The 24,025-nt window shown below is 45.1% G+C and overlaps 1 protein-coding gene across 3 annotated transcripts in view; it reads right to left on the reverse strand.

The window, feature by feature from the left end:
• C16H10orf90 (chromosome 16 C10orf90 homolog) overlaps positions 1-24,025 on the reverse strand; it is a 232,496-nt gene that overhangs the window by 57,728 nt on the left and 150,743 nt on the right. For all 3 annotated transcript variants that reach the window (XM_060126531.1, XM_060126529.1, XM_060126530.1), the window contains one exon: positions 15,018-16,140. In XM_060126531.1, coding sequence (XP_059982514.1) covers positions 15,018-16,140 — 1,123 coding nt within the window. The remainder of the gene's footprint in view (positions 1-15,017; positions 16,141-24,025) is intronic.

The raw sequence follows: 24,025 nt of genomic DNA on the forward strand, positions 1-24,025 counted from the left end.
TTTGAAAAATGTGTAATGGTAGCCAGAGTCTCTCACCACCTGAATCGTGCAGTAATGCAATATATCAAATGCCAACATTTTACACTTAGGAGTACCTGAAAGATTCCCCATCTTTTAAATCGATAGAGAGTAACAGGATAGCTTTTGTAAGTCATATAATATTCAAGTGGCATGAAAATTTCTAGAAGAAAACAACTGCATAAGTCAGGAAATCCTTGTATAAACACAAATTCTATATATGATTGGCATTTCCAACCAGTAAAGAAATAATGGATTACCCCATCAATAGTCCACAGACAACTGGCAAACCATTTATGTAAAATAGATCCCAACCTTACACCATCTGAGGAAATATATCCAGAGGGATTACAGATTTAAATAAAGGAGCAAGAGAGGAAGGTAGGCTAGAAAAGGCCATTCTAAACCTGTCAGTGAAAACAAAAGGAAAAGGACAAAGAAGATAATAAAAACATCTGAATGTCAAAAATTACCATAAACAGACATGATGACTAAATGCCGCGTGGTATCCTTGGATGGGATTCTGGAACAGAAAAAGGACATTAGTGGAAAAATTGTTGAAATGTGAATGAAGTCTGTAGTTTAGTTAATAATACTGTAGCAAAGTATCAATTGCTTAGTTCAGACCAGTGATTCTCAAAATGTGAGTAATTTTTGCTCCCCAGGGAACGTTTGGCAATGTCTAGAGACATTTTTGTTTATAAAGGGAGAAAGGGGGAGGTGCTACTAGCATTTCATGGGTAGAGGCCAAGGATTCTGCTAAGCATCCTACAATACACAAGACAGCCCTCCACAACCAAGAGTCATCCACCCGCGACGTCGGCAGTGCCGAGGTTGAGAAACTCTGGCTTAGATAGAAGTCCTGCGACGATAAGGAGAAGCTATATATACAGGATACTCAGGAACTCTCTGTACCACCTTTGTAACTCTTCTGTTCATCTAAAATTATTTCAAAATCCAAAGTTTAAAAAAGTACGATAAATATTAAAATATAAATACAAAGGGATATTTTTAACATAAATAAAAATTCAAAAGGAAAAAGACTAAAGAAAAAAGGCCAAAAAAAGAATAGAGGAAACTGAGAAAAGAAGTTTAGATGTATAATAAACACATGAGAAAGTTCAACTTCTCCATCAAAAAAATACAAATTAATATCTCATAAATATTATAGTTTTCACTTATCAAAATCACATGGAAGTTTTTGTCATGTCAATACCCAATGCATGCTTAGGGCAGCCACTATTTAGGTACTGATAGTCTAGTCTGATACAACTGTTACAGAGTATCATTTGGAAACCTATACGAAAAAGCCTTAAAATTGTGCCTCTCCTTTGACCCAGAAATTCTGAAAATGTGGCTTAAATAAATCACATGAAATGCCCACAAAGATTTCTCTATGAGGACATTTATCAACACATTGTTATAAAAATGCAAAAATGGAAACAATCTATTTAACAAGATTTTCAAAACATAGCTTAGGTAAATCTTTATAACAGAAGCCTACAGAGCTGTTAAATGATTAATAGGGGAATATGTAGGACATGAAAGGAACTTGCCAATCTACTGTTAAGAAAAAGCAACCTCTAATGATGCTTTTACATGATCCTCTGTTGTTAAGAAAAGGAAAGCGAAATTAAAAAATAAAATTGTGTTTCATACATGAGAGGATCCAAGGAATCTACGTGGGAAGATCCACTGAAACATTAACAGTGATGTTATCTGTGGACAGTAGGATTATGGTTGGTTTTAATTTTCCTCTTTTTGCTTATCTACATTTTAATTTTTACAATGCACGTGTTTTACTTTTTCAATAAGAGAGGGAAAAAACATTACAAAAGCAATGGAATTGAAGAAGAAACTGATTACATTTACTCCCTATTCTAAGGAGCATTTTCATGCATGATTTTAGACGTGGAGAGAAACCACAGTGCAACCGGCAGTGCCAACGGCCAAGGTAGACCTTGGGGTGGAGAGAATCACGACAGGCTTTGCGACAACCAATCACACCATCACAAATTCTCCCCGATGTCTCCCTCAGCTCTGTCTCCCAAATGCAAAACACTGTGATGTTCAGTGCGTTTTATGGACCCCCCCCCCAAGTCTGCTGCCTGGGCTCTGATGCTCCATTCTTCACAGCTCCTTTGCTACCGTTTCTGAACTGAAGTGGGTCACTTGGTCTTGCACACACACGTGTATTTGTAAGGGCGCAAGACAGGATGCCACAGGACCTCAAAGTCATTTGTTCACTATCTACATAGGCCATCTGAACAAAATCACCTAAATATTGTCCATCTATACTCAAAAATGGATAAGCCTCTACCTTCTTAAAACACCAGAGCCATTTTTCTGCTGAATAGACACCAGAGATTCCATATCACCTCATTCAACCGCAAGCCTGGCCCTTCACTTCAGCCCCTTGCCCGAGGAGGGAGCAGATTTTAAGTAAAACTCTATACTTTTTCCCTTCATTTCAGCCAACTTATAAATTTATACATGGGAAAGACAAGACAAGGCCAGAGCACCAAATATCACCATAACATTCTGCGTATTTCCAAGAGGTGGGCCCCAAAGTTGTCTCTGAATTGTCTAACAGATAACGTAGAAGGAGAAACATTAGGAGCTGCAAGGGTTAAATGCTCTGAGAGGTTAAAACTCAGAGTTGCTCAGGAGATGCACAACTCCCGAAGAGGGAGAGTGGAGACTTTTGTCCCTGTGGGGCCCACGTCAATGGTCTGTATAATACGAATGACCCCATCCTTAATGTAGGCTTACGACACAAGACCAAAACACAATGAAAACAAGGGTAGTTCTACAGAAGACCAAAATGGCGCAGTCCTTGTATGCAAATGCTTCAACTAATTGAGAAACTGATTTTTAAAAATCTGAATTTTGGTAGCGTTTGTCTTTAACTTCTGATTCTACAGACAACCACCACCTTCTGGGCCAATTTATACACTCCTCACCTAGACTATATGTGTTTGAGTGTTCCTTCAGGGCACTTGTCACAAAAATCAGAGTGGGAAAGAGCAGGCAATTGGGGGAGCAGGTTCTAACCGCAAGTGGCGTGACAAAGGCTGTGTTCCCTGCAGAGAGAATACCTGTGCTGTGCTCCTGCCCTCAGGACCTCTTGGTGACTTCAACTTTGAACAGTCTGACCATTACCCCTAAGTAGCGAGAATTAGGATGCACAGTAAAGAGGACATGCTGACCTGCAGGGAAGAGCTATCCTTGAAGAGTAGCAGAACATGCCACCCCCAAAATATGGCACTTGGCGTAAGGATTATTTTGAGCTGAAGGCAACTGAGGAAGATGACACCAGAGGAATCAACATAACAAACTTTACTAACTAGGCTTTATCTACCATTAGTTTCCTCCCATATATCTACCCTCCCACTTTGACAACCTCGGAAGCCTAAAACTGCTCTCCTTTGTCTTTTCACTTCTCCACAAAACTACTGTTCTTTGTTGAAGATGCTATATAAGCCAGAGCTCTAAACCACTGCTCTGAGTTACTCACTTTCTTCTGATTATCTCCCATGTACATATGAGGGATACATGTTAATAACTTCTCTTTGTTTTTCTCTTGCTAATCTGTCTTTGGTTATAGGTGCCCCAGAGAGAACCTGGAAGGGTGGAGGGAAAATTATTTTCCCTTCCTTACACTCTCCAGAACAGAGCTTTTAAGCAGGGAGGCACGGACTCAGATTCCAGAATAGGGTCTAACAGAGACAGTTTGAAAAAGCATCCCTAGTGTGTCTGACGCCCTCCCCTGGTTAAGAACACCTTTTCACACTCTCTGATAACAGCCATGAACAGTGCAGGATCGCTAGAATGCCCCTTATGTGAACTGTGGTACTTCGTCCACAGTAATGCCTTCATGTGGCTCCAACCTAACATGGAAAACTAGTGACTAGAAAAAAATCTCCCCTCCCAAAAAAACCCTTCAAAGTATTTTTGTAACATTGTTCATGCATTTTCTGTCTTTTACATTAAATTTGACCATCTGCAGGATAATAAAGTTCTTCCTTGACAAAACTTGATTATTCTCACTAAGTTCTTGGAGAGAAACAGTATTTTGAGACTTTCTTCCCTCCATTTTAAAAAGAAGTGGGGGTGCTATAGACTTCACTTTACTTTTCACAACCTACCTCTGGACGTGGCTCCCCACCCTTTCCTGGCCAGAGAGGTTTTGGATATGACCATGGGGAGAGGTGGTTTGAAGACGGAAAGGGAGTGACCTTTTAAGTGACCCTGACATCAGCAAGGCTTTGTTGGGTCATCAGAATGACCAGTCCTCTGCCCAGCACCCAGGTCCTGAGCAAGTGTGCTGTGCTCCATGGCTCACTGCTGGGCATGGAGAGCTCATTGCCATTGACTCAGACTTGGATTCTGACCTCCAGGTCAGTGCAGTCTAGAAGAAGAAAAATGCCCCCCATGACATGGCAAGTATGTCACATTGAAAGGCAATAATATTCTTGGGAGTCAAGTGCTTGGGAGATGGAACTAGGAAGATGCACTGAGGCTACGTACGTCACAGTCTGGTGAGTGATGAGAATTGCCAAGCAGGTGGTCCACAGTAACGGTGGGCTATAGGGAGGTTAGGGCACAGTGCAGGCCAGTGGTTCTCAACCAAGATGATTTTGTCATCTCTCCCCCAATCCGGATAATGTCTGGAGAGGTTGGTGTTTGTCACAACTGGGAGGGAGGGCTATTGGCATCTCATGGGCAGAGGCTAGGGATGCTGTTAAACATCCTATGGTGCACAGAGAGCCCTCACACAGAGAATCACCTGGCCCCAAATGTTGATCCTGCCAAGACCTAGAGAGGGAAGGCAACACTGGGGTGAGGGGGCCAAGGTCAAGGTGAGAGGCAGCAACCATGAGGCAAAATGTTCCCTTTTACTAGCAACCAAAGAGATGCCAGCTCAAACTACAACAGAGCGGTGTTTTTCATCCGGAAATTTGGGAACACTTACAAACTAATACCTAATCTTGGCCAAGCACATACAGAAAGGCCCTTCACCTAGATTTCTCCTGAAGTCCAATTTGGCATGTGTGTCAAGAACTTTAAACAGGCTGATGCTCTCTGATTTAGACACATTCCATTTTCGATACATTCCATTTCAAGGGTTTTTGTTTTTTCAAAAGGAAATAATCCAGTATACAGAAAAGCCTCCTATGCCCAGTGTTCACATTGATATGATTCCAAAAAGGGAAAAACAAATAACTACTTTAAGGACCAACAACGAAGAAACAGTTAAACTACGATACATCCATAAAACACACCATTTCATAGTCAATAAAAGTTATCTTTGTAAAGTACTGTTAATATCAGGAAAAACTTATGATATGGCACTAAGTGGCAGAGACCCAGAGGGAACTTACATGTGCAGCAGGATCTCAGCTACTTGTAAGAAAATAGACATGCATAGAACGGGAACGCAAGAAAATATACCAAAATATAAACCGTGATTATTTAAAGGGACTGAACTTTTTATTTTGCTTTTTGTCGTTCTCGGTTGCCTATAATGTATTAATTTTACAGTCAGGAAAATAAATCTACTTGGGCATTGAAATTTCATGAAGATACTAAAGGCTTGAGTGAGGATAGAGGCTGTGGACATGGGAAAGAAGGGATGGGCATGAGAGACTTTCCACCTTGCCAATGATCTGATGTAGCAGCAAGGGAGAGGAAGGAAGCGTTCAAAGATGACTCCAACTTGGGAGCCCGGGATCCAGGAGGTAAGGGAACCGTTACTAAGAGCAGGAGAAAAGCTGAGCAGAAAAGTGACAGCAGTGGCCTGGGAGGTACCATTGGAAGGCCGCGGAACACAGCCAGATGCGTGAGCCTGGGGTCTGCCCCACGCCCACCCAACTAGCTGCGTATGCCTGGAAGACGAACGTAAATAACGTACATTTGCTATGGACTTTTAGGGAGGAGTAAATGAATTAAAACCCATGGGGTACATGGAACAGCGCAGGACACACAGTAAAATGTGAGAAACAAGAGCAGGGGCCTTGGGGGTTGCAGTACTGGTATTGAGTTGAAACACAGTTGCTCCTGCCAGATCTCTAAATGCCAGCATTCCCAGACCCTTGTCGCTTCCTGTCCTTCTCATTTCCTAGGTGTTCTCAAATACCTCCGTGGCATAAAACACCAGCTCTAGGAATAACATTCCCCAAACCGTAACTCTATCCTAGAGCTTTGTTTGGGGCTCCAGATTCATGGGTCCAACTCCCAGCTTGCCATCTGCACCTGCCTGTCCCATTGACACTTCAAACATAACCTGTCCTCATGGCACCTGGGATCTTCTCCACCCCCTCCTCACATCTTCCCCACCTGGATATAAACCTTCTCCCCTGTTATTCACAATATATGAAGAACTCTTAAAATTCAACAGTAAGAAAATAAACAACTCAAATAAAAAATAGACCAAAGCCCTTTACAGATATCCCACCAAAGAGGATATACAGATGGCAAATAAGCAAATGAAAAGATGCTTCTCACCATATGTCATCAGGGAAATGCAAGTTAAAACAACAAGATACACTATGGAACTATTAGACTAGCCAAACTCCAGAACACGAACACTACCAAATGTTGACAAGGATGTGGAGCAACAGGAACTCTCATTCATTGCTGGTGGGAATGCAGAATGGTGCAGCCACTCTGGAAGACAGCTTGTCAGGTTCTTACTAAACCAAACGTACCTTATGATTCAGCAATCACATTCCTTGGTATTTACCCAAAGGAGCTGAAAACTTATGTCCACACAAAAAACTGCACATGGATGTTTATAGCAGCTTTACTGATACTTGCCAAAACTTGGAAGTAATCCAGACATCCTTGTTTAGGTCAATGGATTAATAAAATGTGGTACATCCAGACAATGGAATATTATTCAGTGCTTGAAATGAGCTGGTACACAATGGAAAGACATGGAAGAAATTTAAATTTAAATGCATATTAGTAAGTGAAATTTAAATTTAAATGCATATTAGTAAGTGAAAAAAGTGTTTGAAAAGTCTACATATTGTATGATTCCAAGTATATGACATTCTGGAAAAGGTGAAACTATGGAGTCAGTAAACGGATCAGTGGTTGCCAGAGTTTGGGTGGGGAGGGACGAACAGAGGGAGCACAGGGGACTTTTAGGCGGTGAGAGACTCTATGTGATACTGTAATTGTGGATACGTGTCATTATACATTTTCCTAAACCCACAGAAGGTACAACACCAAGAGTGAACCCTAATGAAAACTATGGACTTTGGGTGATAATGATGTGTGAGTGTAGGTTCATCAGTTGTAACAAATACGCCACTCTGGTGGGGATGCTGATAGCAGGAGAGGCTGTAAATGTGAGCAGGTGGGGTATATGGGGAACCTCTATACCTTCCCCTCAACTTCGTTGCGAACCTAAAACTGCTCTAAAAACATGAAGTCTTTTTTAGAAGCCCCCCAATCTCCCAGTGCCCAAGCCGGAAGGTCAGATGTCAACCTTGCCGTCCCCCCACTTCCCCCATGACCTCGTTGACACTCAAGACTTGTGAATTCCACCATCAGGCTCTTTTTCCCTCCTCTCAAGCCTCCAATATGGTTCTCATCTACTCCATGGCAATAATCTCCCCCCTTTCCATCCCTCACCTTGCAATGAGTAAGAGTGATCTTCTTAAAGCATACACTATATCATAGCATCTCACTGCTGTTAGGAGAAAACTGTAAATCCTTATTCTGGTCTCAAAGCCCCAACCCAAACCGTGTCCCGAGCTCATCTCTCCAGCTTCGAGCTTCAGCCCCATGGCACTACTTGCTATGTTGCAGCCACACTGGCCTTCTCAGCTCCTCCAAAATGCCAAGCTCATCTCTGCCTCAAAACCTTGACACATGCTGGTCCCCGTACTTCTATGCTTTGAGAATCACATACACACACTACTACATATAAACTAGATAACCAACAGGGACCAGTTGTATAGCACAGGGAGCTCTACTCAATATTTTGTAATAACCCATACAGGAAAAGAATCTGAAAAAGCATGAATATATGTATTAATATAACTGAATCACTTTGCTGTACGCCTGAAACACAACATTGTAAATCAACTATACTCCAATGAAAATTTTAAAAATAAAATGAAAGTTCTTCCCTCAGAAATATTTCCTTGACAAACTGCCTCTTCTAAATGAAGCCTCCCTTGTTAAGCTCTCTCACGGTCGTCTCCGACCCTTAGAGCCTGAGCACGATCTATAATGACATACGTTTTTAGGGGTCTCAGTTGGATGTCCGTGTCCCCACCAGACTGTAACCTGCATGTGGGGAGACCACACCTGGGTTTCGTTTCAGCGCCGTGGAACCAAAGGCTCACCCAGGGTCTGGTAACCATGGCTGCCACAATGAATGTCACGTGAGTGAGGGAAGGCTCTCTAGATGGGACTCTGGTCTGACACAAGCAGGAGGGGCCAGGGTTGGACACATGCCCCAACCACTTACTGAGGATGGTGGATGACGCAGAAAGGCCTGATCTTTCTGCTGACATGAAAAGAGGGAGGAGAGCCACGTGCCAAGGATGAACCTTAGTGAGCACCTGCATCTGGGGAGGGGGAAGAAAGAATCAGAGGAAGCCAGAAAGGGAGTGGTGAGAAAAGGCAGAGGAGAACCCAGAGTAAACGGTGTGATGGGGGTCGAGGGGGAGAGAGCTTTGCCCCTAGACTCTGAGCATCTCTCTTACCTGAAAATTGGACTTGTCTAAACAGCCATTGTGACAGAAAACCAGAGCCAGAAAAGTGAATACACTAATGGACTAGGAGAGGAGAGTTCAAGGGAGAATCTGGTTTACATCTCTCGTTCCACAGAGGAAGCAGTGGAGACCATGGGGGGAAGAGACCCGCCCAAAGTCACCCGGAGCTCGCCCTTGAGCAGGGCTGGTACACCTGTCCTGTAAAGGCTCAGGCAGGAAATACTGCAGGCTTTGTGGACCACATGGGCTCTGTCCCCACCCCTCAACTCGCTGCGCAGCGCAAAAGCAGCCACAAAACAGCGTGTGGCTGAACGAGCACGGCTGTGTCCCGATGAAGCTGGATTTACAAGAACAGGCGGTAAATCCCTGGGCTGAGGTTTGCTCATCCCTGCTCCAGCTGTTGCTGCATGCCAGGGGTCCCGTTTCACTGTCCATTTGTCAGCTGATTCTAACACTCCCTAGCCTCTCTTGCTATTAATGATAAAACAAAACACACACGCTCATTCTGCCCAATTCTCTAGTTAACAAACTCCCAATAAGAAGGCACCGTCCTGAGATCGTTCGCCTCGTCCTCAAAACCTCCCCCACAGCAGAAGAGCACGCAGTCCTGGTGTGAGTGCTGGCCAGGCACTGGCAGGGGGTGGAAACGTCCCCCTCTGGTTGGGAATCACTGCGAGGCGAGTGTCCTCAGGAACCTGCAGAGGGTTAGATATACCCTGCGGGCACTTATGGTCACCACGGGCACTGCCAACCCATATGATCACTGGCAACCGGGCGGGCTTTACCCTCCAATCTGACCGCTTCTCAGCACCACTGCCAGCCTGTTCCAAGTCACTGCTCCTGCGCCATTGCTCAGTATACATTTGTTGAGTGAATGATTAAACATCAAGGGTAGGACCAGTCAGGAAGTGTGAGAGCCTTCCCAGAAGGCCAAGAAAACATCAAAGGCTTCAGAAGAATCAGCACCTGCTGAAGAGAGAAGGGGGCTTTCCTAGGCAAAGGGAACAGCAGCGCGAAGGCGGAGAGGGCAGAAAGAGAAACGGGTGCCTTTGGGGAGTGGGGCAGCGAAGAGTGCACAAGCCAGAGGAATCCAAAGAGCTTAGATGTGTGGAGTGCCTGTTGAAACACCAACAAACCAACCCGACAATCACCCGGGGTGGGAGAGCAGAATTCTCTGCACACAGGCGCTAAGGTCCACACCCCACTACCCCAGGTTCAGCCTTGCAAGATCCTTGACTTGTTTTAGAGATCTCTGAGGCCACAGAGTGGAGAGAGTAGATTAAACGGCAGAAGAGCTGTGACGCACGCAGATCCCCCTTGGGAATAAAGGAGGTAGCCGCCCACCCACCCTGCCCCCAGTTGCTTGAAGTCCTGCAGGAAGACGGTCCTCAGAAGTCCAGCCCAACTCTGGCAACCGGAAGGCTCACCCTTTAGATCCCCTTCCTAGGGTTATAAAGGCCCAGCCTCCTCACCCCCAATCAGAATAACTCTGAAGGGCCACCCTAAATTCAGAACCCTCTAAGCCCTTCATTATGACTGCATCACAGAACACTCATGTTCTCTGCCCATACCTACCTCCCTTCCCATCCACAAGTGCCATTCCCACTGCATAACAGATGCCCATTAAATGCCCATTCATCTGCACAATAAATGCCCATTCATCTCCACCTCAGAGCTGGACTTCCAGAGACTCCAACGTGGAACATAGGCAAACAGGGTAAACTTTGCCTTGGAGGATAGACAACAAGGAGCAGGTAAATTACAGCCCACTGCCTGTTTTGTAAATAAAGTTTGATTGGAATAGAGCCATGTTCATTTATTTATGCATTGTCTTTGGCTGCTTTCCTTCTACAATGGCAGAGCTGAGTAGCTGCTAGACAGACCACACGGCCTGCAAAGCCTAACTTAATTGCTACCTGGCCCTTTCCAAAAAAAAAAGTTTGCCAACCCCAGTTCTTAATCATTAAAGAAAAAGCACAGCTGTAAAACAAGGGTTCCTCCTCAAATGTCTTCTGGCATCTCTAGCAGGAAGTCTTCACGGGCTTGGGGAACTGAGTATAACGCATGCTTCTCTGGTAGACTTCGCCTGTGTACGTGCAGCGTCCCGTAGGCTTCCCTTGAGCGGTGTACGTGCTTTCTTCATGAACTAAACCTCACTCACTACTAATGTGTTAGATTATCGTGTCAGAACACTAGTAAACACGGCATTCCTTCCGTGAACTGGCAGAGATTTCTTCCTCTCCAGTCACTCCCGTCTTTGGCCACTAGCGATACTAAACTCCACTGGGGTCTTCCCAGACCAACGCCACCAGAGCAATTCTAAGACAGAGGGTCCACATAGAACATTGGTGTCTGGGGCAGATGTGGGCAAACAGTGCATTCAGCAGTGTCTTCTCCAAAAGCATCTAACAAAATCAGGTGGTTTTGCTCTATCTACTTGGTTGTCTTAGGAACAGGGGAAAGCTTCAGATCTTGGCCACAAATAGGAAATGAAACTGGCAGTAAGTAACGTATCGAAGTCAATACTGGTTTAGCAGGACTTCCCTGGTGATGCAGTGGTTAAGAATCTGCCTGCCAATGCAGGGGACACTGATTCGAGCCCTGGTCCGGGAAGATCCCACATGCCACGGAGCAACTAAGGCCATGCGCCACAACTACTGAGCCTGCACTCTAGAGTCCACAATCCACAACTACTGAGGCTGTGTGCCTCAACTATTGAAGCCTGCATGCCCAGAGCCCGTGCTCCGCAACAAAGAGAAGCCACCGCTCACCGCAACTAGAGAAGGCCTGTGCAGCAACGAAGACCCAACGCAGCCAAAAATAAATAAATAAATTTATTTAAAAAAAAATACTGGTTTAGGCATGGAACACCCAGTGAGGAGAGAAACGTTCAGATCAACACTGTACATCCCATAGAACACCAGGAGAACAGATTTCAGGCTGGGAGGGATTTCTGAGCCAATACGTTTTAACTCTCAAATGGCATGGCTTGTTACATTTAGTTAGAAATTAACTGTGTAGCTTACTCTCCGAATAGATTTTACCCACGGTACCTGGGCACCAAATGCTGGTATTATTTATATGCCCGTGAGCAGTCTCTGAACATCACCTTTGACGGTGATAGTGGAGATGGGGCCCACCGCTGAGAGAGTCCCCACCGTCCTACCTGCTCTACTTTGGGCTGCCACTGAGGGTGGCACAGTGCGAGCCAAACACACACGACTGTTCTCAGCTCTCGCACTCCATGGCCAGGTGGCCTTGGCAAGTTATTTAATCTTCAAGCCCCGTTTGTCTTGTCTGCAAAATAGGAATAATGGCGTTCTCTTTACAGAATGATTTGAATGCTTCAAAGTAATAAATACAGTGGAAGCAGCCCAGGGCTTGGCATCTAGGATTTCCACAGTAAATGTTGTGGGTATTGATAGGATGATGATGATGATGATGATGATGGTTGTGGTGGTGACGGTGGTGATGGTGACATTCTTCCTTACAACAGATGCAGGGATCTGTACAATGTCCATCTAGCAGGTGCTAGCAGGATGCTTCTAACAGTGGAGATGTAAGTAACAAACTTACAAGGACCAAGGAAAGGAACAAAGAGGGAACCAATTCACAAGCCCTCAGCCTCTGAAAAGAGAACAGGTACCCCTGGGTCTGTTAAAAATGTTACTTCCCAGTCTGCCCTGCACAAAGCATTCGATGGCATCCCGTTTTCCCTAATCTTAGCAATCTTTCTGGGTGCGTGTCCTGGAGGCTCATTCAACAATACAATTTATAGGACTGTCTGTCTGAGGACCCAATGACTAGAACTAAAATTGCTTTGCCTCCATTTGTAGAATCTCCCAGGCTGCACCTACCTTGCAGCTGAATGTAAGTTGGCTAGCAAGGATACCGCTCATTCTGCATTTTGGAATCTTTCAGATACAAAGAATCAGATTCAGGAACTATAAAGTGTGATGACCACTAACAGCACATGTAGCCACAGGAGGCTGTCAAGAATGTCTCAGACAAGATTCCAGTTTCAGATGAGAAAATACAAACAGTTCATTGGAGTTTTAATGAGCATCGCCACTGTCGGAAAGCACTCGCATTAAGGTTTAAAAGCTTTGTCAAGACTGAAGGTCAGAGAGCTCACCCTTGAAGCTTTGTGTAGATTATACTAGGACAGACTGTGGTAGTTAGAATCTGTGAGTTGTGCTTATAAAGTTCAGGCAAGAATTCTACAGCATGGACAAGAAGTGCTTTCTTATCACCCGGGAAGAAATGCATTCCATCGCAAATTAGTTTCTAAATGAGAGAGCACAACCGTACAGGGATGTGTGTGTGCATGCGTGCGTGCGTGTGTGTGTGTGTGAGTGTGCATTTGTACACATGGACACGTGTGTCCTAAACAGTGAGCCCAAGGTTGTATAGCTTTGAACTTCATGACTGAGGGACCCAGAGTCACCTGGAACCTCTTTTCCTTATAGACTTCATCTCAGAAAAATAGAGCGGAAATTTTTTCAAGCTTAAGGGGAACTTAAGCTTGAAAAATTGAACACCAAATCCAACCCCTTCTCTAGTTACCCAGATGAGGAAACAGAATCAGAGTTAGTGTGGCATGTCCACGTTCCACGTGCTGGAAAATAATAGATCAGCAACTCTAAGAAAGGTGACCTGGCCGCCATACATATCTCCTTCCTCAGATGGTAGAATGAGGTCATGTGCTTTAGGGCCACTCAGATGCTCCACAGGTGAATCTTTGGGATCAGACCTATTCTGGGGGAAGTCGGCCCATGGGAAGTAAAAATTAACTTGCACTCTTTGCCTAAGAAATCAATTATAGGAGTAGTCATCTCACAAAGTCACAATCAAAAATCTTGTCTGCGCCAAAGCCAAAAAGAAGACGCAGGGATTTTCTCTGCTCGTACGCTCCCCTCCTCTGAGATGAATGTTTGAGATCTGGCGCTGGTGACTTTTAAGGCTCCTTTGGTGAAAGTGCTATAATCCAAGTTACCATTTCATAGCACAAAGGCTAGGGTATGCTTCAATGGGGGAGCATACAACAACGTAGGTCGTATATTTCCAGACTCTTCATCAACGAGGAAGAAGAAATGGCTGGCTTGAGAAATGTCTTTAAAACCCAGAGGGAAGCCCAGCTTTGCAACACTGACGGCTGCTTATGTTTCCCCTCTTGCAATAAGTCTGCCAGACTCAGACGCATTCAACAGCCTAATCAGTCTGAAAGCCATGTCAAATTGCCTTAAAAATCTCTGAGCATTCAATATATATACACTTGTTAAAATTAATTGCATCATTTAACATTTCTACGCACATGACAGCTTTAAAATGTTTTACAGTCATTTTTATTAATTAATAAAGCTTTTAATGGACAAAAATTGCACTGTAAAATTATTATGCATATGCCACATTTTCAATTTTACCACTATTATATTTGAATATTTCCCCCAAGTGGAAAGTCACTAATTCGTAAACCAGAATCTCTTGCAGAAGTGTACACGGGGAAGGAGAGAAGTCTGGCCTCTGGCTAAGGCCTGTTCCCCCCTCTACCCCCAATCTCCCAAGAAAGGTAAAGGGTGCCCAGGACAGCTGACCTTGGGAATTCTGCCTGGCCCTGGCCGTGGCGGAAAGGTATCAAATCCCAGCCGACTTGCCCCAGAAAACACAACTCAAGAATCAGAAAACTACCGCTTCTGCTGTTTGGTGTGGAGAGTCCCAGGTTTGCCTCTTTTTGAAAATGTCCCATAATTACTATACACACTCTCACACACAAACACTCCATCATTGAGCTTTGTGGTCTAGGTTTCTAAGGCCAACCCATCAGCATCAACTACCCGATTGGAAAGTTAAAAGTGCAGAACTCTGGAGACTTCCAGATGTGCAGATCTTCATACCAGAGGGACAAAACATCTGGGAGTGGACGGCCCCTGGCTCTTCTCATCCTGTTTTGGAATGACAAGGGCCTAAATGAACTTCACTTGGGGTAGAGTCCCCTACTCATTATATATGGTCTGGAGCTACTGATGGAAACAAAAGTTTGAGGGAAGGCCTTTCATGATCTACAAAAGCATCATCTAAGAAAATCTATCCAAACCAGACATCAACACGGAGCTATCAGCGGTCAACTCTGAGTGGAGTAGATGAAGCAATTACTGAGAACTGCTTCTCGGAATAAGTTACGTAGAAGAAACTCACCCACTACCAATTACCTGAAGTGGGGAGGGGTCTGCACTCGGCAGCGGGGAGGATGGGAGTGTCACTCACCTGCCGTGTAGCTCCAGCCCGGGATGTGAATGGACAGTTGCTTGGCATGACCATGACCACCGGTGTGACAACGAGCTGCGTGGTCCTCCTTCCCTTTTCTCACAGTGACCTGGTTACCTCCCGCAGCTGTATTTTCCAGTGAAGGAGAGCCTCTCCAAGGACACATGCCGGTTCCCGCGGTCCCCAAATGTACCCGCCCCAACGATGGGTTTTCCTTCAAGAAACTTTCTTGCAAACCTAGGTTCCAGCGAGGGCCTAGGAGGTTTTGGTTTCCCTCCGTGAGCTCCAGCTTCAAGGCGCTGCTTATTGGCTCTCCGTTAGCTGTGCCATGTACGCCATCTGGTGTCAGTCTGTGTGAACTGCAATTTAGGTTGAGGGACAGAACGGATCTGTGCATCTTAGGGCCAGCGAGTCGAGGTGGCTCAATGGGGACAGACAGGGACCTGTCCAGATAGTAGACGGAATTTGGACACGGCTGAGACACTCTGAGATGGACACAGGAGCTGAACACCAGCGGGCTCTTTCCCTCCTGTGACCGTGGGGTGCTTGGAGAAAAATGGTCCTCCCTGCTGTCCACATTGGTGATCCAGTACTCGTGTCCCTCACACAGCCGTGCGTGGGCTTCAGGGACCTTCAGCCCCATCACAGAGCTGTTTCTGGAGAATTCTGTACAGGTGAAAGGTCCATGGTGCCGACTTGGATCGGCACCACCAGCCAGAGCAGAGGGGTCCCCAAGCAGAGCATCCTGGGCCCTGCACTTGATGCAGAGCGGGTCCCCGACAGCCTCCCACACCAGGGTGCTGGCAGGGGGCCCCACGCGCCTGGCCGTGATGGTGATGGAAGCAAATCCCTTCTGGGAGCCACCGCACGGCTTCTCCTCCTTGCGCGGCGGCTCTGTCGCAGGTCCTCGCTCCCCCGCCGGCGTCTGAATTCCTAGTCTACCGGGAAGGAACTCGAAGGCCCTGTTAATAGTGACTCCGCTGCGATTAGCCAGCGATAGCTTCATGGGATACGCACACGGCACAGGCAACTCGGCCCCATTTTCTTTTGATTTATTCTCATCAATCAGCTGTGAAATGACTATGGATGAAATCATTTTTGTGTTCTGAGATGCCAGAGTCCCCTGCAAATGGAAAAAGACGGCAATTATTCAAGCAGTTCATTGTAATGCAGGCAGGGAACTCGTTCAAGGGCCAGGAAGATGCTGGAGATCTTTGTTCCTAACACTCAAGTGTTTCTCATCTCAGGCCTTTCAACATGCACCTGACACCCAACACCTCTGAGCATCTGAAGGGCAGGAAACCCAGAGCTGTTTGTGAAATGATTAAACATTCTGGGAAAATTCCTCTGACTGGGGAATTAGTTTTTCTCTGCTGGGCGTCTGTTCTTAGTTTACTTAACGGTGTTTGTGTCCATGGGGATCGCCAAATTTCGATAATCACCTTCACCAGGCCCAGGAGCACCTGAATACAGGTTCACAGCCTCACAGAGGCGGGAAGACAGGATTCTGGAGGAGGGCTGGGATTTGGGGGCACAGGTACATGGGAGATGAGCCCATGCTCCTCCATGCAAACAGTAACTGTGATTCCAAGGAGCCCCGCCCGACCCTCAGTCCCCAACTCCCCAGCACAACCTTCCACCTTTGCTGGTCTAGACTGGAATTCAGTCACTCACTCAGGCTTGGCATCACAGGGGTCAAAGTCCAGAACTCAAAACAATGGAAATCAAATGCCCAAGCTTGACAACTGCCCAGACTAACACACTGATGACCATCTCATAACAGAATGGGATGGGGGTGGGGATTTGGAACAAGACAGATGCGATGTTCCTGCATTTCAATGCTCAGTTGCATAAGCAGGAGTTTTTGTCCAGTATAATGATCAAGGTGTCGCATGCCTCCTAATCAACAGACCCTGCTTCCTAATCAGCAGCTCCTATGGCCCTGACAGTAAATCACTAGTGTGTCCAAAACAATGTGCTGTGATTTTTAATAAGGCATCTAACCAGGCTGAGACCAGGAGGAAGGCTGCCCTCATTCTGTTTTCATTACGTGGGTGCACGAAGCAGCGCAGAAAGCGACCCGGGAGCCTGAGCGCCTCCAGCACTAGCGAATGCAGGGTCCTGAGCCTCTACGTTGACATTCATTAACCTACGTGCTTAAAATGAATGCTTGCGTGAACCGCGCAGCACCCAAAAGAACCCTGGGAACTGCTCACCGCACGCTGCCTGCAGAGTCTTCACCTCAGGAGCCCGAAGGCGTAACTGCTTAGCACTGAAGCAGCAGTTCTCAAAGGTACCTGAGAAGCACCTGAGATGTTACTCTTGCAGGTGCCTCAGGCTGCAGAGACTTTGATTCTGTAGGTCTGTGGGTAGGGTCCAGGCATCTGCATTTTAACCAACATCCCTGGGACCCTGCTATAGGGGATCCAGGGAACACACTTTGAGAAATGCTGACAGAGTCATGGGACTGCCGGTCTTTTCAAAAAGGGGGAGGGCCTGCGTTTCATGAGAGCAGATTATTATCGTTTCCTAAGATGGGATAAGAAAGCACGGTGGCCTTGTCTTTAGAGCAGGATGAATATTCATTTACTCAACTAGGGGAATGCTCTCCTCCAGCTGGGCTTCTGATGGGAAGACCCTCACTCATGTGATGTTAGCCCACCAGTCCTTACTCACTGCGTCCTCACTAGTACTCAGTGGGCCTTACTATTAGACACGGGAAGAGGGGCAGCTGGTCCTTCCTGTTTTGTCCTTTGCTTTCTTGCTTTCCTGGCATTCTTCATCACCTGACACGTTGTTATAGTTGAAAGATACATGGTAACATTGTACATCAACTATACTCCAATATAAAATAAAAATTAAAAATAAATAATAAAGATACGTGGTAAGTTGCAAATTCAAAAGATGACGAGAGATAGGTGAAGAAGAAGAAGAAATGGATAGGAGCATCATTTTGAAAATCATTTTTTAAAAAGTCAAAACACCATGGCTGGGGCTTCCCTGGTGGCGCAGTGGTTGGGAGTGCGCCTGCCGATGCAGGGGACGCGGGTTCGAGCCCCGGTACGGGAGGATACCGCGTGCCCGGAGCGGCTGGACCCGTGAGCCATGGCCGCTGGGCCTGCGCGTCCGGAGCCTGTGCTCCGCAGCGGGAGGGGCCGCAGCGGTGAGTGGCCAGCGTACCGCAAAAAAAAAAAAAAAAAAAGAAAACAAAACAAAAAAACCCACCATGGCTACCTTTTTCCAGATGACCAATGTAAGCCGGGCTCTGCTTGAAACCTCCTCTTTCAAGATAGGGCCTCCTCTTCAGCGGTTCTCAGCCCAGGTTACACACGTGAGCCACCCGCGAGCTTGTAAAAACCCCAACGCGCAGGCCTCATCTCCAACAATTACACTAGAATCCTTGGGGGTGGGGCCCCAGGCCTCGGGGCTTTTAAAAGCTCCCAGTTGATTGCATAGGCCAGCAATGCTGAGAGCCACCTGGATGCCTGAGGCACCGCCCTCTCCCCTCCCCCTCTGTCTCTCTCCCCACCCTCCACCTAGCACGTTCCATGGCTGTTGTTTACCCACAAGAAAACTGAAGTTCACCTGGTACCAACCCCAGGCTGTTTGACTTGAACACTATCGCTCCCGTTTTAGTTAAATTCCGTTCTGATAATAGTTGTTCCCGCGCAATCTGCAAAGTGCATAGTCACACCCAGAAGGAACTCCTTTGACACTGGTCTTGGAAAACAAATACCCATCTTGGAAACTGGGCAGCATTGGTCTTAGAGAGCATTGTTTCCCGAAGTTTGGGCCAGTGATCACCTGCACAGAAAACACCTAGGATTTAAATCAGCATTTTATGCAGATTTCTAAACCCTCCCCTCTGAAGCCCTAAGGTGAATCAGGATCTCGGGGCATAAGGCCCAGAAGTCGTATTTTTAAGGGTCTGCCAGGTGATTCTTCTGCACAGATAAGGCAGAAAGGATGCTGGGCCAGAACCTGGACCTCCTGAAGTCCCTCCTGAGCCTGGGGCTCCCAGACTGGCCACAGGACCTTGGAGGCGGCTTTGGATTCCACAGCTATACCGCAAGGAGCAAACAGTAATTCTTTTGGGGACGCCAGGCTTCCTCGTACTCTGGTCTCCAACATTAAGAGGGTACCCCACCCTTTAGGCTCAAGATCCCATGAGAGCCTTGGCCTTGATATAAACAATGAGTGTCAGAAACAAGGGGTGTGTGTCTGGGAACGAGTTAAGGCCATCTCAGCCTGGAACAAGGGCAGACAGGGCGCTGACTCTGGCTACATCAACCTTACTGCACACCTGAGCTGAGTCGGGGAGCCACGACCCGGAGCCTGGGGCCACCCACACTGGACAGACGCCCTCGGGGCTGTGCTGGGGCTGTGGGCGTTACAGCAGGAGGTCCTAGAGGCCCAGAAGGACGGGCAGAGAATCAACCACCATTTCATTACCTCGGGGCTGGCAAGTGCTAGTGTGACTTTGATCCCATCCAACGCAAACAGATAAGGGAAGAGACATAATGAATGATGTGAATCTGAACTTATTGCTGAAGCTCCGTCATTGCTCAGGATGTCAGGGTGACACCGTTCCTGGGGGATCAATGCTGAAGGAAGCCCAGTTCCAAAGAAATATCTGTTTACCTTCTCTACCTCATACGGAAGTTGTGGAAATCAAAACCAATGATGGGTGTGAAAGTACCTCTCAGGATATGAACATGTTATGTAACTCCAGGGTATGACTTGTCCTGTGAGTTAGCAGAAATCAGTGGATATCTGATATAATCAAACCTATGGAAGAATGAGGGGGTATTTATATCAAAATTATACATATTTCACAGGAGTTTATAATGAATGCATTTGAGTTTATTTGAGTTGCATAACCCACTACATACCCAATACAGTGAAATTTTGTGAATGTGAATGTAGAATGAAAGTATTTTAGATGCAAATTCTGTTACTCATAACATAGAGTCATGGTCAAACCATTTATTTATTCACTCATCAGACAAATATTTATTGAGCACCTACTATGTGCCAGGCTCTGTGCTGGGTGCTGAGGGAACTTCCTGGACTCGTGGAATTAACAGACCGGACATAACATCAAGCAGGTCATCAGATTGCCAGGCCAGGGATTATTAGGTTAAATTCTACTGAGTTTTTTCAGGTGTTCAGACTCAGCTTTGACAAAAGCCCCCACCAATAAACTGAGAGAAATTAAAAAGGAAACACTGCACTCTTTGCCCTTCAATCTATATCATACACTTGTATGGGAAGTTCTATTTATGAAGTTTTATTTTCTCATTGAGATCTATTAAATAACTAAAGATAAGGTCTACCCTCTTAAAAATCAGTATCAGTTTGCCAGGGCTGCTATAACAGAGTACCACGGTCTGGGTGGCTTACACAACAGAAATTTTATTTTCCCACAGTTCTGGAGGATAGAAGTCCAAGATCAAGGTGTCAGCAGGGTTGGTTCCCTCCGAGCCTTCTCCCTGTGTCTTCACATCTTCTTCCTTCTGCGTGTGTCTACGTCCTAATCTCTTCCTATAAGGACGCCAGTTGTATTGGATTATGGCCCATCCTACCTAACTACCTCACTTAACCTTAATCACCTCTTTAAAGACCCTGCCTCCAAATATGCATTCTGAAGTTCTGGAGTCAGGACTCCAACATATAAATTTGAGGGGCCACGATTCTGTCCGTAACAGACTACACGACATCACTTTGGGTCCTGCACTTCTTCTGGAGCTGGGAAGCCAAGAAAGAGATGGGGCAGAGGGGCTACTTGATATTCCTATCCACCAACTACTTTTAAAACAGGACAAATTTTCTTAAAAAGTAAGCACATCTTTTATATCAAATACCTTCCCCAATTAAGCTATTTCAAGGTGTCACTCCATCTGTCCTTTGATAACTGAACATGGCTTTGAAAAAAAGATGTCTTTTATCTAAAATAAAATTAACTGATTTGATTTGAAAGGAAGAAAATACTCTTGTATTTAAGATTAGATAAATAATCTTGTATTTAGAACATTCAAGGTCAGAGAGAGGTCAGATGAAAAGAGTTGGGGTTTGTGTCTGGCTTTTGTAGTCAATCATCCATGTCCTGACCAACACCACACAACACTACCTTTGTACACTCTCTCTTTCATAAATGTTGCTTTAAGATATTGATTTCTTTTAAATGTTTCAAGCATGATTTTGTAGTGCTGGTAACTGCTTTCATAGCTCTATTCATTTTATTGACTGTTTTTAACTTTATATTTATGCTTTAAGGCATATTACTAAGAAGGACTGCCTTTCATAAATTGAAGTAAGAGAGAGATAAACAGCAGATGATCAGGGAAATCATATCCTGAACCACGGGAGTTAGGATGCTTCCATTCCTGTAGCAATTTATTTCTCTAAAGGATAAGCACCGAATCCAATCTATAGCTTTGAAACCTGTATTTTTCTCCATGAGACAGTGCTTTCCTTTTCCATAGCTGTTCTGCAGCGTACAACCGTATTTGCCAGTGGAGCCTTTGGTCCTGTCTCTCCACAGATACAAACTGAAGTTACCTTTGCATTAGCTGCAAGCATGCTTACTCCCACTTGGTTGATCTAGTATCATCATCACTAGGTAATCTGCCAACACAGTGGTATTTCATCCTGAATGTTAGAGTGTTTTCAAATGTATGGGTTCACTCTGGTATGTAACAATAGGGAAAGATGGTTTTAAGACAAAATGGAAAAATTGGAAATTGGAAGACGGGGATTGACACATACACACTGCTACATATAAAATAGATAACTAATAAGGACCTACTGTATCGTACGGGGAAGTTTACTCAATACTCTGTAATGACCTATATAGGAATAGAATCTAAAAGAGTGGATATATGTATATGTATAACAGATTCACTTTGCTGTGCACCTGAAACTAATACAACATTGTAAATCAACTATATCCCAATAAAAATTTATAAATAAATTAAAATTTTTAAAAAGAGAAAAATTGGAGATTTTCCCCCTCTCCATCCTGCAACTTTTATCTTTCCACACATTTACTAGAATCCAAAGGATTCAATGCAGTGTATTACAGTGAAAACCTGGCAAGAATCTAAATGAACTTTAAAAGGGGACTGGGCAAGTAAATCATGGCATGTATGACTGCATCATATTCTGTTGAAATTAAAAATAAAGATTACAGGGCTTCCCTTGTGGCGCAGTGGTTGAGAGTCCGCCTGCCGATGCAGGGGACGCGGGTTCGTGCCCCGGTCCGGGAAGATCCCACGTGCCGCGGAGCGGCTGGGCCCGTGAGCCATGGCCGCTGAGCCTGCGCGTCCGGAGCCTGTGCTCCGCAACGGGAGAGGCCACAGCAGTGAGAGGCCCACGTACCGCAAAAAAAAGAAAAAAAAAAAGAAAAAGAAAAAGAAACAAAGATTACAAAGAATTTAAATGATACGGGAAGTTACCAGTGATGTTATGTAATAAAAGAAAGCTATAAATGTTGATATACATTACAGTCTTCTGTCTAAAAATGCATGGGAAAAATAAGGGAAAGAAATATATAAATATTTTCTTATTTCTATATTCCTGTATTTTCCTAAGTGTCTGTATGAAGTTGCCATTATTTTTGTTATAGGGAAAATTTAAACATTGTTTTTTAAGAAAGAAAATTCTGTTCCATATTTCATTCCTTTTAAGTAATCACTTGGCTGGAGAAGTGGCTGAATACCACTTCTATGGCTTCGATGAATTTGAAAGGAAAAGCGATCGGTCTTGTGCAGGCTCTGGAGGAGAGGCAGAGACTCATGGCGGTTACAAAGGAAGGGCATCCGGCTGGAGTGTTTCATCATCTTACAGCATCCTTATAAGAAACACACAGGGACAAGCTTTAGAAGCTCAAAGTTAGGAGGGAAATGTGAAAGTCACACTGCTGCTTTGATCAGAGTAGACGATCCAGATCACTACAGAGCAGATGCTTAGAAGGTATGGTTTCTGGGCGTTAACTCAGTCATAGATAATAACCAAGTGTGAATATGTGAATGTGTGCGTGGGCACGTTACAGAGACCCAGCCACATGGCCCCAGAGATCTATATCATTAATGACCAAACTGATTAATTTTAACATCAACAGGACAATGCTGAGCTTTACCAGCTCAATGTGAAAAACAGACGGGAAAGACCTTCAGATGGTATCTTTCTTTAAAAAAATAAAGGAGCAGTTGACCGTCACATTATCCTCCCCTTCTTAACGGGGCATCTCCTGCCAGGGGTGGCTCTCGATGGTCCACGGCTCCTGCAACTCATTCCCTCCCTGCAACCTGGGCTTTCTGCTCCTGTTCTCAGGGAACACATTAATTAGTGCTACCCATCTCTGCATCTTCAGACAGGGAGCTCCGTGTTCCACATAGAAATGGCTTTAAATATTGATGACTAAGTCTCAGGTCCCAGAATAGTGTCTTTTCTCCATCATGTGAGATTTCAGGCCTGTGGTCTCTGAGGAAATGTTGAACTTTCTTAAACGCAAAGCTAAATCAAAGGATAATACCTAAGATAAGCATTTAGGGGGCAAATTAGTTTTTACAGATACCCTCGCTACTTTAATGTTAGGAAGGATCAATTCTTACAATTCCACCCTCTCTTATAATTACAAAAGTTGGAGGCAGAATTTCATTTGTGAAAGACAAGAGATGCCTTGTAAACGGTAACACTTCAGACAATTCTTTCAGGCAGGAAAGTCCACATTTTCAGTTCTGTTCACTGGAATGAGCCTTTGTCTATGCCAGCCCTTTAGGGCAAGATCAGAACAGAAGCTCTGGAGCCAGACAGCTTGTGAGCTGCGAGATTTGGGTCAAGTCAACTACTGGAGCTATTGAAGCTTTAATTTTCTCATCTGCAAAATAGGTATAATAACAGTCCAGTTGTCCCTCGGTATCCAAGGGGGATTTGTTCCAGGAACCCCCTCAGATACCAAGATCCAGGGATGCTCAATTCCTTTATACAAAATGGCAGAGTGTTTG

The sequence above is a fragment of the Lagenorhynchus albirostris genome, chromosome 16 (genome assembly GCF_949774975.1).
Source record: "Lagenorhynchus albirostris chromosome 16, mLagAlb1.1, whole genome shotgun sequence".
In the NCBI taxonomy this organism is placed as follows: domain Eukaryota; kingdom Metazoa; phylum Chordata; class Mammalia; order Artiodactyla; family Delphinidae; genus Lagenorhynchus; species Lagenorhynchus albirostris.